The sequence below is a fragment of the Dendroctonus ponderosae genome, unplaced genomic scaffold, assembly GCF_020466585.1.
Source record: "Dendroctonus ponderosae isolate FM_Combo_2020 unplaced genomic scaffold, Dpon_F_20191213v2 Dpon_F_20191213_3, whole genome shotgun sequence".
Classification (NCBI taxonomy): domain Eukaryota; kingdom Metazoa; phylum Arthropoda; class Insecta; order Coleoptera; family Curculionidae; genus Dendroctonus; species Dendroctonus ponderosae.
In genome coordinates, this window is record NW_026018508.1 from 2,079,816 (window position 1) to 2,094,243 (window position 14,428).

At 33.4% G+C, this 14,428-nt stretch overlaps 1 protein-coding gene across 1 annotated transcript; it reads right to left on the minus strand.

Annotated features, from left to right (window-relative positions):
- Window positions 1-252: 252 nt before the first annotated feature.
- Window positions 253-12,085, minus strand: LOC125503889 (tetraspanin-7-like). The gene is made up of 5 exons (XM_048664983.1): window positions 11,815-12,085; window positions 9,782-9,970; window positions 7,601-7,777; window positions 2,027-2,155; window positions 253-1,760 (listed from the first exon to the last, which is right to left on the minus strand). Exons 1-5 carry the CDS (start codon window positions 11,890-11,892, stop codon window positions 1,605-1,607), a joined length of 729 nt encoding a protein of 242 aa, XP_048520940.1. The 5' UTR covers window positions 11,893-12,085; the 3' UTR covers window positions 253-1,604.
- Window positions 12,086-14,428: the final 2,343 nt, after the last annotated feature.

The window sequence follows — 14,428 nt, forward strand, 5'->3', positions numbered from 1 at the left end:
TTATTATTAAATGAGTCATTATTAAAATCCATCAAAACTTAATATATCATACATTATTTTTTGATTATCTTTCTTGTATATTATTTTCGATCCCCTTTATCACCCTGAGGCCTCTTTGACTAGACTTACTGAAGCAGAGATTTAAACTAATAATGTCTCTAAACTTGTAATATTATAATACTTGTGAACACAGCTCATTCACCTGAGATTGTCTGTGCTTGTGATACGGAATATTTCAATAAAAATGCAAGATTTTACAATGGTTTATTTTATTACTAATATAAAGATACAGAGGCTTAAGATATACATTGAAATATAGGAATTAGTAAAGTGCATATAATGTATAATATATTTTTGTGCAAATTAGTATATTATATACTTATATAAAAATATGGAATGCTCTTCACATGTTGATAATATTAGAAATTACGTTAAATTGGCATTCCATATTTAGTAAATATTTCCTTACATAGGTATATACAGTTTAAAACTTCAAAAATATAGTTTTTTAGGACATTATGTAACTCTCACTCTGCGGTCAAAAATACCTTAGGTTTCAGTGATGAGCAAACGAGTTAGAAAATATATCTGTTTCTAGAAAGCTTTAATTGAGTGGAGTCTAGAAAAGATCTAAACAACTTAAAAATGTCAGTCAGCAAAAAATAATACTATTAAGAAAACAAATTATAGGTAAAATTAGTTAGAATCTAATCTAAATAGCAATAAGAATGGAAACTATAATTTTAACTATCAAGTAGGTACTTGTATTTTTTAAACACAGTGAATGCAAATGCTTTTGTTTTAATACCATGAAATGGAGTTATCCCCGATGGATAATAAAGGAATGGAAGCAGGACATAAATGGGGATTCAGACGTGCCGAAATGACGGGGTTTGAAGGGCTTAAAAGTTAACAACTGAAAGGCTGAAAATAAATTGAGATGTATGGATTATAATAAAGGTTAAATTCATCAAAGCCATTAAAGTGGATTCAAAATTATGCAGCTTTGCACTATAGAGTAGATGTACTAATAAGGCAATTCGAAATAACAACATTATTTAATAAACACAAACAAAGACCTGCGTAAAAAATGATTTGTATGCTCTTCTATTTATATGTCCAGTATTGAATTAAAGCAAAGTAATAATTATAATGAATAATTTGTATTATTTGGTAATATATATCCTTTACTAATAAAAAATTGATAAATATGCTAACGCCATAAATTTACTTCAAAATTAGAAAATAATAGTTACGTATATTTAGAACAAAGAAAGCATAATAGCTTAAGTCTTGACTTAATTTATAAATTTTATACTAGCGGTGTTTTTAACATCGTGAAGGATATACTTATTTAGTTATGTTATTTTCAACCTAAAATGACTTTATTAAAATGTATGTGGGCACGACATATTTCATTTAAAAAAATGTTGCAATAAATGAAAAAATGTAACAAATGGAACAAAAAAAGTTTGCAAAGTGTACTTATAAAATACATATGTATAAAGTACTTGAATATTAGTCTAATCGTTGAAAAGTAATATTTTGATGTTTTACGTTGTCTGGCTTGTCCTTTGTGTGCGTTATTGTAGTGAATTGAAGTCTTAAGCCATTGGTTCATATTTAGTTTTGTTTATAACACTTGCTAGGCAGCAGGATAAAATTACTCCTACTAACGGGAAGAAGGCGATTCCTATAGCGGCGCCAGCAACAACTTTGAAGTTTTTATTCAAAAAGTCGATTACTTTTTCATAGCAACCCTTAAACAAAAAGTTTACCGTTAACATTCATTTATTATTTATTGGGTCCAAAATGTTTCTTTTTATCGATTGTATCCTGCAAATTCGAGAATGTCTTTCAAAGGCCAAACTCACTTTTTATTAAGAGTTGAATGTTTTAAATATAAATTACAAGAATTTGATACCAAATTGGATTTTGATTTTTGCAATTTTAAAATTATATAATATCACAACACCTTTCTGGTTTACTGAAAAATTCTATAAAGTCTGTTGGCTGGATGCGTTACCTGCGTGTATATTTCATGATACTTCTCTTCAGTTCTACATCCATCCTGAATGCAGCAAGAAGATGGAATGGGCATCCTGTGAGGAAGATTTAGCCAATCGCTTGCATTATGGTTACCGCAGCATTTCAACTGCAAGAAAAGTATTCGGTTAAACCCGTATTGCACATACAATGTTTTCCTGATATTTACTAAATTGATAAATCGGGAAGTCTATTTTGAACGGTACAAGAGGTTAGATGGCATGACAGGGGAAGCCTAAAAATGAGTAAATCTGATATTTTTTCGTGGAAATCAGGATGGGCGGCATGAGTATGGAACTGGTTTCGTCATAAAAGAGCATCTTATAAAAAGTGTTTGAACGCTGCGCTTTGAACTCATAAGTGATAGGCTCTGCTACATACAAATAAGGGCATATTGGTATAAGATATCCTTATTATTATACGCTCTTACAGAAGACAAGGAGGAAGGCACTAAGGACTCGTTCTGCGACTTGCTTGAACGCACAGTAGAAAGCCTGCCCAAATAGGATATGATAGTACTATGTGCGGATTTCAACGGAAAAATGGGCAAAGAACCAACTTTAATGCCCACAATAGGTCAAAATAGCCTCCGTAATATGTCCAATGACAACGGACACAGACTAATAAAATTAGCATCAGCTAGCAACATGCTGATGAAAACCACAATATTTCCTCACAAGGACATTCATAAACAAATATGAGTATCTAACGACCATGTGACCCATAACCAGATTGACCATCTTTTTGTGAACGCCAGGCATTGAAACAGTGTCCCAGATGTAAAAAGCCTTTGAGGAGTAGACGGATCTTTTTCTGGTAAAAGTCAAATTCGAAATCAGAACATCGAGTAAGAAAAACAAAAAAAACTAACCAAACCACAAAATTGATTATAGGGAATCCAGAAGAACAACAAAAATACGAACAAGAACTGGAACAGAAACTCATTGAGAATGAAAATCCCACATTGGATGTTAAAAGTTTGAGGAACTATATTGAAAAAACGAAAAAAAGGAGGCAGAAAAAACCATCGGGACAACCAAAAAATCCGACTAAATCATGGTTTAATGAAGAGTGTCAACGAAAATTGCAATAAAGAAAGACTTTTAGAAACGCTAAGATTCAGCACGATGCACCTCAAAACCATGAAAAATATGCCAACTGTCGTAAAGAAACCGGTAAGTTCATAAAAAGACAAAAACAAGAATATAAACTCGAATGAGTCGAAAGAAACAGGTCTAAACCCGCTTCTAAGGAATTTTATGCGGCAATTAAAATTGGAAAACGAGGATATCAGCCCAGGTCGGTCCAGATGTTGAAAAGCGCTAATGGTGTCATAATAATCAACGAACACAAACAGTTGGAAACATGGAAAAACTCTTCAAAAATCTACTAAATATAGAACCCGATGAAAAACACACTGAAAACGCATACCACACAGCAGATCTACCTGTAGAAGAACCATCCATAGACTAATTTCGAAAGGTAGCAAAAAAATTTAGAAACTCAAAGGCTCGTGGATCGGATATCATACCATCAGAACTACTAAAGTACGGAGTCCATATACAGACAATTACACCAACTAATTATTTTGATAAGGAATGCGAGGAACGCCAACAAAGAGGCAAGAAAGCATCATAAAACCAATCCACAAAAAAGTGACAAGTCAAAGTAGTCAAACTACAGTGGAATCTCACTCATCAATACGGCCTACAAAGTCCTGGCCAATATTGTTCTGGTTAGACTGACTCCATACTAAGAGGGCGTCTTGGGGGAATAAGGAAAGGCAGGATTCAGGAAATTTAGATCTACTATTGACCAACTTTTTATACTCGGTCAATTGCTAGAGAAAGGATGGGGGTTCAACAGTACTGTCCATAATCTATTTATATAATTTCGGTAAGCATACGACAGCATTGAAAGATCAACTATGGAATGCAATGGCCGAATTAGCAATCCCAAAAAAACTCATTCAGATGAAGAAGGCATGTATGGAAGACCGAAAACCCAGAGTGCGAATAAATAACAGGCTCTCAGATGGCTTGAAGATACGTAGTGGACTAAAAGAGTGAGATGCTTCGTGGCCTATACTTTAATATCAGCCAAGAAAAAGCTACGAGGAGCAGAGATTAAAACAGAACTCCTTACTGCGCGAGGCCCGAAATTATTGCTAGCATATACAGATGACATTTACATTATTGGAGAATCCTCACCACGCTAAGTCTCACAGGGGAAAGGCTACAAGAGAAGAAGGACTCAATATTAACGAAGAAAAAACTAAATATACATGGTATACTATATACTACATACAGGGGCGCAGAGATCGAATAGGACAGAATGTAACAATGGACACGTATAGTTTTGAACGAGTGGAGCGTCTCAAATATCTACGAGCTACAAGTACAGCCGATAACGATGTCACAGAGGCTCTAAGCGGCATAATTCAAGCCGCAAATCGTAGTCTCTTCTCTCTAAACAACTTTTTCAAGTCCAAAAGCATCTCAAAAATTTCAAAGGTGAGAGTCTATAAACGCATTATAAGACCCATAATCGCTTATGGATGTAAGACATGGACAATGACTAAGCCTAATAAAGAAAAACTTAGGCGTTTTGAAAGAAAAATTTTCACTCAATTCTCCTTATAGCATCCGTCCATCTTGTTGGTGGTGTGCCTCTATTTCTATGGGCTTCGTTTCGAATTGGTCTCCACTCCAGAATATGCTTTGACCATCTTCCATCGGTTGTTCGTGCCAAATGGCCAGCCTAGTTCCACTTCAAGGTTGCAACTCTCTCTGTGACATCAGTAACACCCATCGTGTGCCGTATTGTCATAGTGGGTATCCTGTCTCTCAAAGAGTCCCAGCATTGACCGCTCCATATATCTCTTAGAAACACTAGCGCATATATCGCAATGTACTCCTTGCTTAAAGGACATGCGCAAGTTAGGTATTAACAAGGTATATTAACTGGGTATGGGAGTCGGGACTGATCAAAAAATACCTTACGTAATTTATGAAGGCCCCTCAATATGAATAGGGAGCTATGATAAAATATCATTATTTGAATTTCTTCAAACTTACTTATGGAACTATCATGGACAAGGATTTGTAAATAGAAACGAATCATTGCAGTATATGGCCTTTATTTGTCTGTTTGTTTTCAATTTTATGTTTTTATAGACACTTTTTGTGTCGTAATATTGAATAATAATAGTCGTTATAATCAATTAAATCGTATTGTCGCAAAATTTAGTAACAAAACACTAAGTAACTATGTTTAGGAAATATGTATTACTGAAGTTTTAATATGAAATCTCAAAAGCACGTTTCTTTTCAAAGATGAAAGACATTGTCTGAATAGAAGATAGAACAAGGCTTATATGAAATAGAAGTTTGTTTTGATTGACGTAGCCTCAAACTCACTTGCGCATGTCATTTAAGCAAGGAGTGCATTGCGATATATGCGCTAGTCTTAGAAACTCACACCGTTCAAAAAAACGTTTTTTTTTTAAGAGTTAACGTTTCTGCCCGATAGGTTAATAGTGAAGTATACACTGATTGTACGTTTTCGTTGTGAGACATTTGAAAACATCCTTAGACTTTCCAAATGCCACCGACGCCAAGCCCATTCTGCTGATCAGCTCGCAGGTTTGATTATCTGTTCAATACTCCTACCATCAACTGAGAATTCTCGCTCATGACAAAGTTGGTCATACATTGCGCTTTGGTAAAATTTATTTTTAAACCGGCTTCTTCACACGCTTCATAAAGGCTATCCAACATAGTCTGTGTCTGGTCAATACTGTCGGAAGTTCTGACAATGTCATCAGCGAACCTGTTGTTTTACGAACCAACGAAAGTTTGTTGGTGAATGAATGATTTACGTGGTCCAAAACCTTTTCAAAATCTATGAATACCAGGGCAAGTGGCTTGTTATACCCAATGCATTTTTCTATTGAAGCCTTAATGGTGTGAAGGTGGTCGTTCCTTTCATAGCCTGTTCTAAATCGCGCCTATTTACGAGGCCGGTATAAATCTAATTTAGATATCAGACGCTTGGCTATAATCTTCATAAAGAGTTTGTAGACATGTGACAATAAGCTCATCGGTCTATAGTCGTCTAGCTATGCGATGTCTCCTTTTTGTGCATTATGATTATTATAGCAGGTATCCTGCTGGGAAGGTGTTAGCCCCTTCAGAAGATATTCATTGAAAATCCTGCATATGTTTTTAAGCAATATGTTTCCTCCTGCCGTAGTAAACTGAATAACAATTTTATCTTCGCCTGGGGCTTTATTGTCCTTCATTTCTTTCAGCGACGCTTTTATCTCATCCTGGGTAACATCAGTTAACACGGTAACACAATATTCTCTGAACCTTGGTTTTGTACATGAGGCAACTTATCAGCCGAATTTTGTAAATTTTTTTTGTATAGCTCTGTATAAAAGTCCTCAACCAACTTTAAAATTTTATCCTTATTTGAGATGGTACAGCCTGCACTTTCTCCAGCTAACAGATGTTCTTCGTACCAGAGGCAACGTTTCTTCGAATCACCTTCAAACTTTTATTGCTCTTTGGTCTGCATTCGAGGTATGTTTGAAATTTAGTTCCCTTCTCTGTTTCATAAGACCCTTTGTGTTTTCACTAAGATTATTCTTTCGCTTCTTATTTTTGGAGCACCACCGTTTTTATGCGTCTTTTAACATTTTGTTATTTTCTCTATTCGCTGCTTCGATATTTACTTCCCCATTTCTCGTAAACCCATAGTTCTCAAGTTTAAGGTCTATGTCTTTCTGGTATTCACCAGTCTTTAAGATCAGACCACTTTGAAAAGACCGAGAAGGTGCTCGCTTTATGATCATATTTGCCCTCTCTAGTTTTACATTGATAGTCACTCTTGCTCTTACAATTCTATAGATGGACAGGACTGGATGAAAGTTGATTCAGTACGTTGATATATTGCACAATATTGTTCTGTCAGTAATCACATAATCGATTTCATTTGTGTAAATTCCATCAGGGGTTACCCACGTCCAGCGCTTCTGTTTACTCTTTTTGAAAATGGGTCCATTCCGCTTTATATAAGATTTGCATTCATATATCCTATAATAAGGTTGTAATGTATTGTAAAAAAAATATTTATCGTTTCGATTAAATGAAAATAATTATACCCAATTTAAATATTCATAATTTACAATGTCAAATGTTTTATTATTTTTGTGTGAAGGTACACACCTGCATGCTTGAGTTTAGAAATTTGCAGAATGTGAGATTTTTTTTAATATTAATTATTTGGCAAAATTAGGAAACAAGGGTCAATACTGCAATCAGAAATGTGGCTAGAGTAACGCAATATTGGGAGTCGGGTTCTTTTGATATACCTAAATTCCACACAACAGATTGAAAACAATGAAACAATAAAATATAACTACGTTGTCTTTAAACCCTAAAAACGATACTTGAGGATTGGCTTGACAATTTTACAATTTTTCATATAAATTGTCGATTAAATGAGAAGACAAAATAGTAATTATTTTATATACATATATCCATCTTACCGTTTCCTGAACTAGATCCAAATCAGAAGAGACTTGGGAGTTACTGTCGTTATGATAATTCACCATAACACGAGTAAGTCCTTTGTCGAAGCCTTCAGTCAACTTCGAACGGTATGCGAATATGGATATGCCAGCACCCAGTTCCAGAACAAAAACGATGGCTAAAAAGGCTCCGTACTAAAAACAAAGTTCAAGAGTAAATTGTACAGTATTGCAAGTAAATATGATAAATTGATTGGTTATATGTCTGATACCAATTGATTAGATATAGTAGTACTGTTTTGTAGACATTTTTCGTTTCATTTTGTTAAAGAATCCTCATTCTTAGAAATAAATATCGTCAACTAAACTACTCAACAAAATCAACGTTACACTAACAAATTTAGACTAATTTTGGAACTGAATAAATTCTAACTGCTGAGAGCGCAATTTCTGTTACAATTATTTTTCGGTTAGTGCGGGGTTTAGCGAAACAATAGTGCGGCAGACAAAGTTTATACAGGGCGAGAAATGAAACAATGCAAAATTGCTGAAAGTTTCCAGGTGTGTTACCAGTTGGACAAAAAGCGATTTTTTGTAATTCAACATAACAAGATTAAGGTGTACTTCACATCTCAAAAATCGTTTTTTAATTTTTCGCTCGCCTCGTTCATTTTCAAAGTGGTCATGAAATGCAATCATATTTGTTTTTCTTAAACCAATTTTCAAAATCTAGGGTTTGTGTTGCAGCTAAAACTTCACGATGGACTTCAATAATAATAATTCAATGTGCCGGGTTGAATGAATGAACTAAGTATTTGAGCATAAGCTTTACTTAGTTTTAGTTGATAGGAAAGTTATTTTTATCCAAGGTCCAAGAAGTATACCTAATTCTACCGTTGTATCTACTATTGACGTCTGACGTTTTACTTTACTTGGTAAAACAATGCAAATGTTCTAGAAAATGTTAACATATTTTTTAAAATAGATATACATTTTTAAACCTTTTTGCTACTCATGGTCTGTCAGTCTTCATCTTTTAGGAAAATTATCTGGTAAAATGAATTCAAACGCAACTCAAACATGCAAATCATAATATGATTACATATAGAGTGTCATGAAGCTTAGAGTCAAAGAAATGCTTTCAATTAAATAAAAAATCAAGTCGTGTATAAACAATGTGCACAAAAAAAAGAACATGATATTTTTAAATACGCCACAAATTATTTCGTAGAGAAAGAAAAACTGCCACCCAGCCCACTCTGATAGATCAAAAGTTATACCCAAGTCACAAAGTTACTTTGGAAAAGTAGACGAAACTGACCCTAACAAGACTCTTCGTGCGACTGAAGGAGGGTTCATGTTAGTATCTGCTGTTTACTCCTAGTGGTACGTGAGCTATCAGTAAAATAATTATAAGGATATCTATACGAGAATGGCGATATTAGGTCTTGACTTTGCAGAAAGGCCTCATGGCCTCAGAAATGTTTTTTTCAACAACCGTTTATCGCAAAATATTTCATAACTCCTTTTGCATTAAAATATAATTGTTATGTTTACATATGTAGTAATGTAACTCAAAAAACTTTTTAAAGATTAGTATTCATTAATATCATTACTAAATTCAACTTTGTAATATAGGAATGGATTTATCTTAATTAACTGGAAATAATTTCCCAAATAAGCACAAGATTTAATTCTTCCTTACTGCAAATCGGTACTTCTAACTTACGTAACGTAACTTCTCATTAACTGGATATAATACGCACAGTTCTTTGTTAATAAATATTTTATTCGAACTGGGTAATAGATGAAATTTATGATAGACATAAATGTGTGCATCAATTATTCTGTATATTTTACCATGGTTTAATAGGTTTGTTCCATGCAATCATTCTCGCATGGACGACCCATTATAATGAAGAACGGTAGCTTCATCTTCATCCTCAATTATCACGCGGCTCTCACCGCAAGTTTCGCGATTGTATTTCATATAGATGGGTCCGACAAGAGTTCATTGTTCTCCGCATTCTTAATTTAAGTTTTCTTTCGCAAAAGTAAATTCCTAAACCAACTTTTATTTGTCTTGGTTGGGGATCCGCTATTGTTCTTAAAGTAAAAGGTTGTATTCTGAAAAAATGCTGGTTTTGTACCTTTTTTTATTTTAAGGATCAGTAGAAATAAATAGGATGTAACACTTACCACATATAGCAGTACTGGTTGCCCTTTAACAGTACAACAACACGCCAATGAACCTATCACTAAAATTAAGGACCCGGTCCCTATTAGAACATACGGGGCAGTTCCACTGAATTCAGTACTCATTTCCATGTATTTGTAAAGTTCCACTTCCATCCATATACCAATTGCCAAAATGGCAATTCCAGAAATCTGAAATAATTTTAAATATTATCCGATGGCAATTCAATAAATGAAAATTTGTCATCTTAATTTATCTAAAGTGTAAAGCTGATGAGCAATGGAACAAAACATCTCAACTGGGTTTATAATTTTTCTAAAAATAATGCAAAATTGTAGTCTGTTTACAAATGCGATACGAAAATTTTTGCAGCTGACGAATTAAGAGAGAATAAGTATTCTGTCTGACTATTCCTCAAAATTACTCACTTTTTTGAAAATCTATAAAATTTAATTTGATTTAGTTCAGTCGTTAAAAGTAAAGTTTAGGTACATCTAGAACATAATGCATACATTACAATTTGACGCTTTGTTCAAATAAATGTTAATTTTCGTATATATTTTTTTCACGTTTCTTAAAGTAGTTGAGATATTCATTATTTCTATTCCCAAAGCGGCTAACGTTTATCAAAATTCACAGGCCCAGAAAAATTATATTTCCTGCAAATGCATTTCGCGACACACCTGTATTCTGAAGTCTTCAACAGTATAAGTAGTAAATTCGAAAAATCAACGAGCAGATCTGAAAATTCTAATTTTTAAAAGAATACATTTGGGAAGAAGAACCTAAATTAATGAAAAGCAATTAAATAAACATGAATAGAAAATTTAAGATCGCGTCTCACGAAACAGACCTACAGAAAAAAGGTTCGGTCGAGAAGACTATTGAATGCCTCGCACATTTACAAAAATTATCGGTATATAATAGCTTACTTCTCTACCTACGTATATAATATATTATCACTAAGCTTTTTTCAGCTAGGTTTTATTTGAAATCATGTTAGATTAAACTGTGATTAGTTTTCTTGTTGCAATTAATGTTGGAATGGAGGGGTAAAAGTGACATTCAATCTAGACAAAATTACTCCTTCTAAATTATAGCAACAATTTGGCATAGCTTAAGATGAGGACCGTTTGAAAATAGCTACAATTTCGAATAATTTTAAATGAATATCACATAATTACTAGATGTTGTAGAGAAAAAGATTAGACCCTGTTTATCGCAACTGAAATAGTTAGCGATTTATCAACATTTATCAACATACATACAGACATATATAAACTTTTAGCACTATATTTGATACAAAACATGCAGTTTAAAATATGGAACCTAATTTCGACTCATCCTCTCTAAGTGGCGCAGAGTGTGCAAATTACTGCAGATAATTAATTCACTTGTGGTGTTAAATTGGATCAAAATAGTTATAAATCTGTAAGCTGAGTAATTTAATGCCAGATCATTCCAAAATGAATACAGCTCTGAAAAATGTGATCAATTAAGCTTTTTCTTATCCATTTCCAATTCTTACTAACGTATGGGACATGCAGGTCCCATTTATTTCAAAACGACTTTAATAGATGTTATGTGTAAGTATTCAAAAATGCTGCAGCACAAAATAAATTGAAATTTCAATTAAAGTTGAGCCATACACATATTAGACTACATTTAATTGAAATTAATATAAACTTTTTATAAAATATGTATATCAAAATCACAATATTGCAACATATGTGTACAACGTGCGTATGAAAGTTCTATAGAATGCTTCAAAGCTTCACTAAATATATTTCCAATAGGTACTAAAATTTATTTTTACTGTACCAAATCTACAAATGTACGCAAGGTCTAAGACACAATATTGTGTTGTCGATGGGGGTGGTTTGATAGGGGTGAAACGCTGCGTCTCAATGAAACATATGTTTCACTTAAACATATTTTAATAATTTCATATACGGAGTCCTTGTGTCATATGCAGTAGCAATTTTATTCACTTATACGTTCAATGTGCATTTAGTAATATAATAAACCAACTTACCCAAAATATGAAGTTAAAAACCATCAGGAGGGTTTTCATGCAGGCAAGGGCTGCAACAGTCTGCAAATGTTTACCCATATTTTATAATAATGGATCAGCCGAACTCTATAGAAATTAATTGCGATGTGCTGGGACAATACTTATGATGTATTCGACGGCAGTATATAATTGAAATGATCACAATTTTATCGGCAGAATTGTCCTTGTAGCAAGAGATATACTAGTCGCTCCCTATCCAGACTATGTTTTCAGGATATTCCCTACCGTTACACGACGCAGTTCATGCGCGCAGGGAAATAAGCGTGGCGCATAGATTTTATTTTTACAATCAAATTTCATTCATTTTTATTTTCTTTAACAGCATTGATTGATTGCTCGATGCAGTCATGTAGATTAGATTTTTGTCTGGATATTGGTGTAAATTGGGTTCTTCCGAAAAGTAGAACTGTACACTAATTATTTTAGAATTTTTAAAACATACAGCTTGGTTTAAGATTATGACGAGCAACATTTTTAACGGATATGTTTTGAGATAGCTTTAATTAGCGGCCTTTCGATAAGGTGTTTTGATTTGAGACTCTCATAGAAATTGATTCGAATTTCAAATTTAAAAATGTAATATTAGGTAGTTCACTTTATAACTGATTGAAATATATTAATGTCAGTACTGATTTTTGCAAAACCTACAACTTCTTTAATTCATTTCATTCACAACCAAAATATATGTCAACTAGTTCTTACAAAATGGAAAACGTTACGCCCACCTTTCATTATCCACGAAAACCAAATTCTTATAAAATTGCTAGAGTTTACATATATGTATAACCTTCGGTTTATAAAACTCTAATAACCGGTTGAATGATGAAAGCATAAGCTCGTGTTCAACAGAACTGAACGTGAACGTGAACTCTGAAAGCCGGTGGCACAAAACTAATTCAATAATTCAATGCCAGTTGAACGGAAGTTCGAAACAAGTTTAAGTGTAAATTTAGATTTTAGCAAACTTGTCCAAATTTGACGGATTTGGTTTGTAGTCCGAGTTCATGTTTAAGTTGAGTTTAGTTGACCCAGCGCCGAGTATAAAATGAGGGGCTACAAACGGGGTAAGTTAAGATTTTGAAAGATAAAAAATGGTCTCTTGAAATATTTGAACTTTATGATGAAACACTCTGTATGGTAAGCAAATAAATAATAATTATATCACCCTGTCTGTTAGTTATGCAAATAAGGCAAATTAAAAACGATTGAATTAATTATGAGAATATCTAATATTAAAAATGACAACTGCGAATTTAAATAAGAATACGAATAGAGGTGTGATAAGCGGTTATTTTTCTGTAACAGGTTACAACATTTCAGTTTCACTATGGTAATAGGTTTCAAAATGTGGTTCCAAAAGGAACATGTTCTCAGTAATTTTTTCATTAAAACTGCGCAATGATGATAGCAATAGTGACGATTTACAGGATCATTCACAACCTTATGGACACAGAGCAGGGGTGTGTAGAGCACCTCAAAACAAGTCGAGTTTCTATTTAAGTTTTTTGCTCAGGTCCATGGTTAACAAGATACCAAAATTTCTCTTTAGCTCCTACAGTTCATGAGATGTTTTGCTCAAATTTTGAACGTAGGCTAATGTTTAAACCCTTTACCCGTAGGCAACCGTTACATAAAACATGGCTCAGAAGTAACTACTTAAAGAACAAAAAAACTGCTAATAAACTGGAGTAATTAAATAAAATATACGGTTTATATGCGAAAATGTTTGAAAATATAATTTTTATTTAAAAATTAATTAGCATTTAAGAATAAATGTTTTTGCAGATGCTGTTTACTGAGTCTAGTTCTTCGCTCGTTCATGATGAATTTATAATACTGAACAGTAAGTAATTCTTATAAACGAAAAGTCATAAACACAATCACCAAGGGAACGCGCAACTACATTCAACATATTTTCAGTTGACAAATGGTTATTGAAACTTCTGCAACTGGATGGAGCGCTCGACGATGCCGCATCGGATCTGTGCTGATGCGAACCACTTTTTCAGGTTTATGAGACGGTTCCAAAGACAATCGGCTAGCTGTAACTACAGTTTCAGGTTCCACTGTTATTTTAGCGATTACTCTAAATACCGATCATCCCTATAAGAGAAGAAAATTCTGCCTTAGTAATGAATGATTTTACTTAAAAATTTGGTTTCAAGTCCTGAATTACAAATATCGACTTATCAGCATCTTTATTCAGGCACTTAAAACCGAGTAAACAAATAGAACAAAATTTTATTTAAAATGTTGGTTAAAACAAATGCAAATTTTGTCATAAATGTTACTACTGCGAAAATTTCAGTTTATTAATTGCAGTTCAAGTTATCAATTCAATTCAAGTTCAGTTTATTCAGTTCAAGTTACCGTATTGGTATTAGTAAGTCAGCACCTGAAAATCCAGTGTTACCCAGGCCCAGTCTACCATTTTCAACTACAAAGCGGCGTTTGTAATAAATTGTCTGTCTCAGTATAAGCTAAGACCTTCTGCCAGAATACCATCTCAAGAAAATCAAAATTAATCTTTTCTTATACATTTCTGTGAATGTAGCAATCATGTAGGTCAATATTT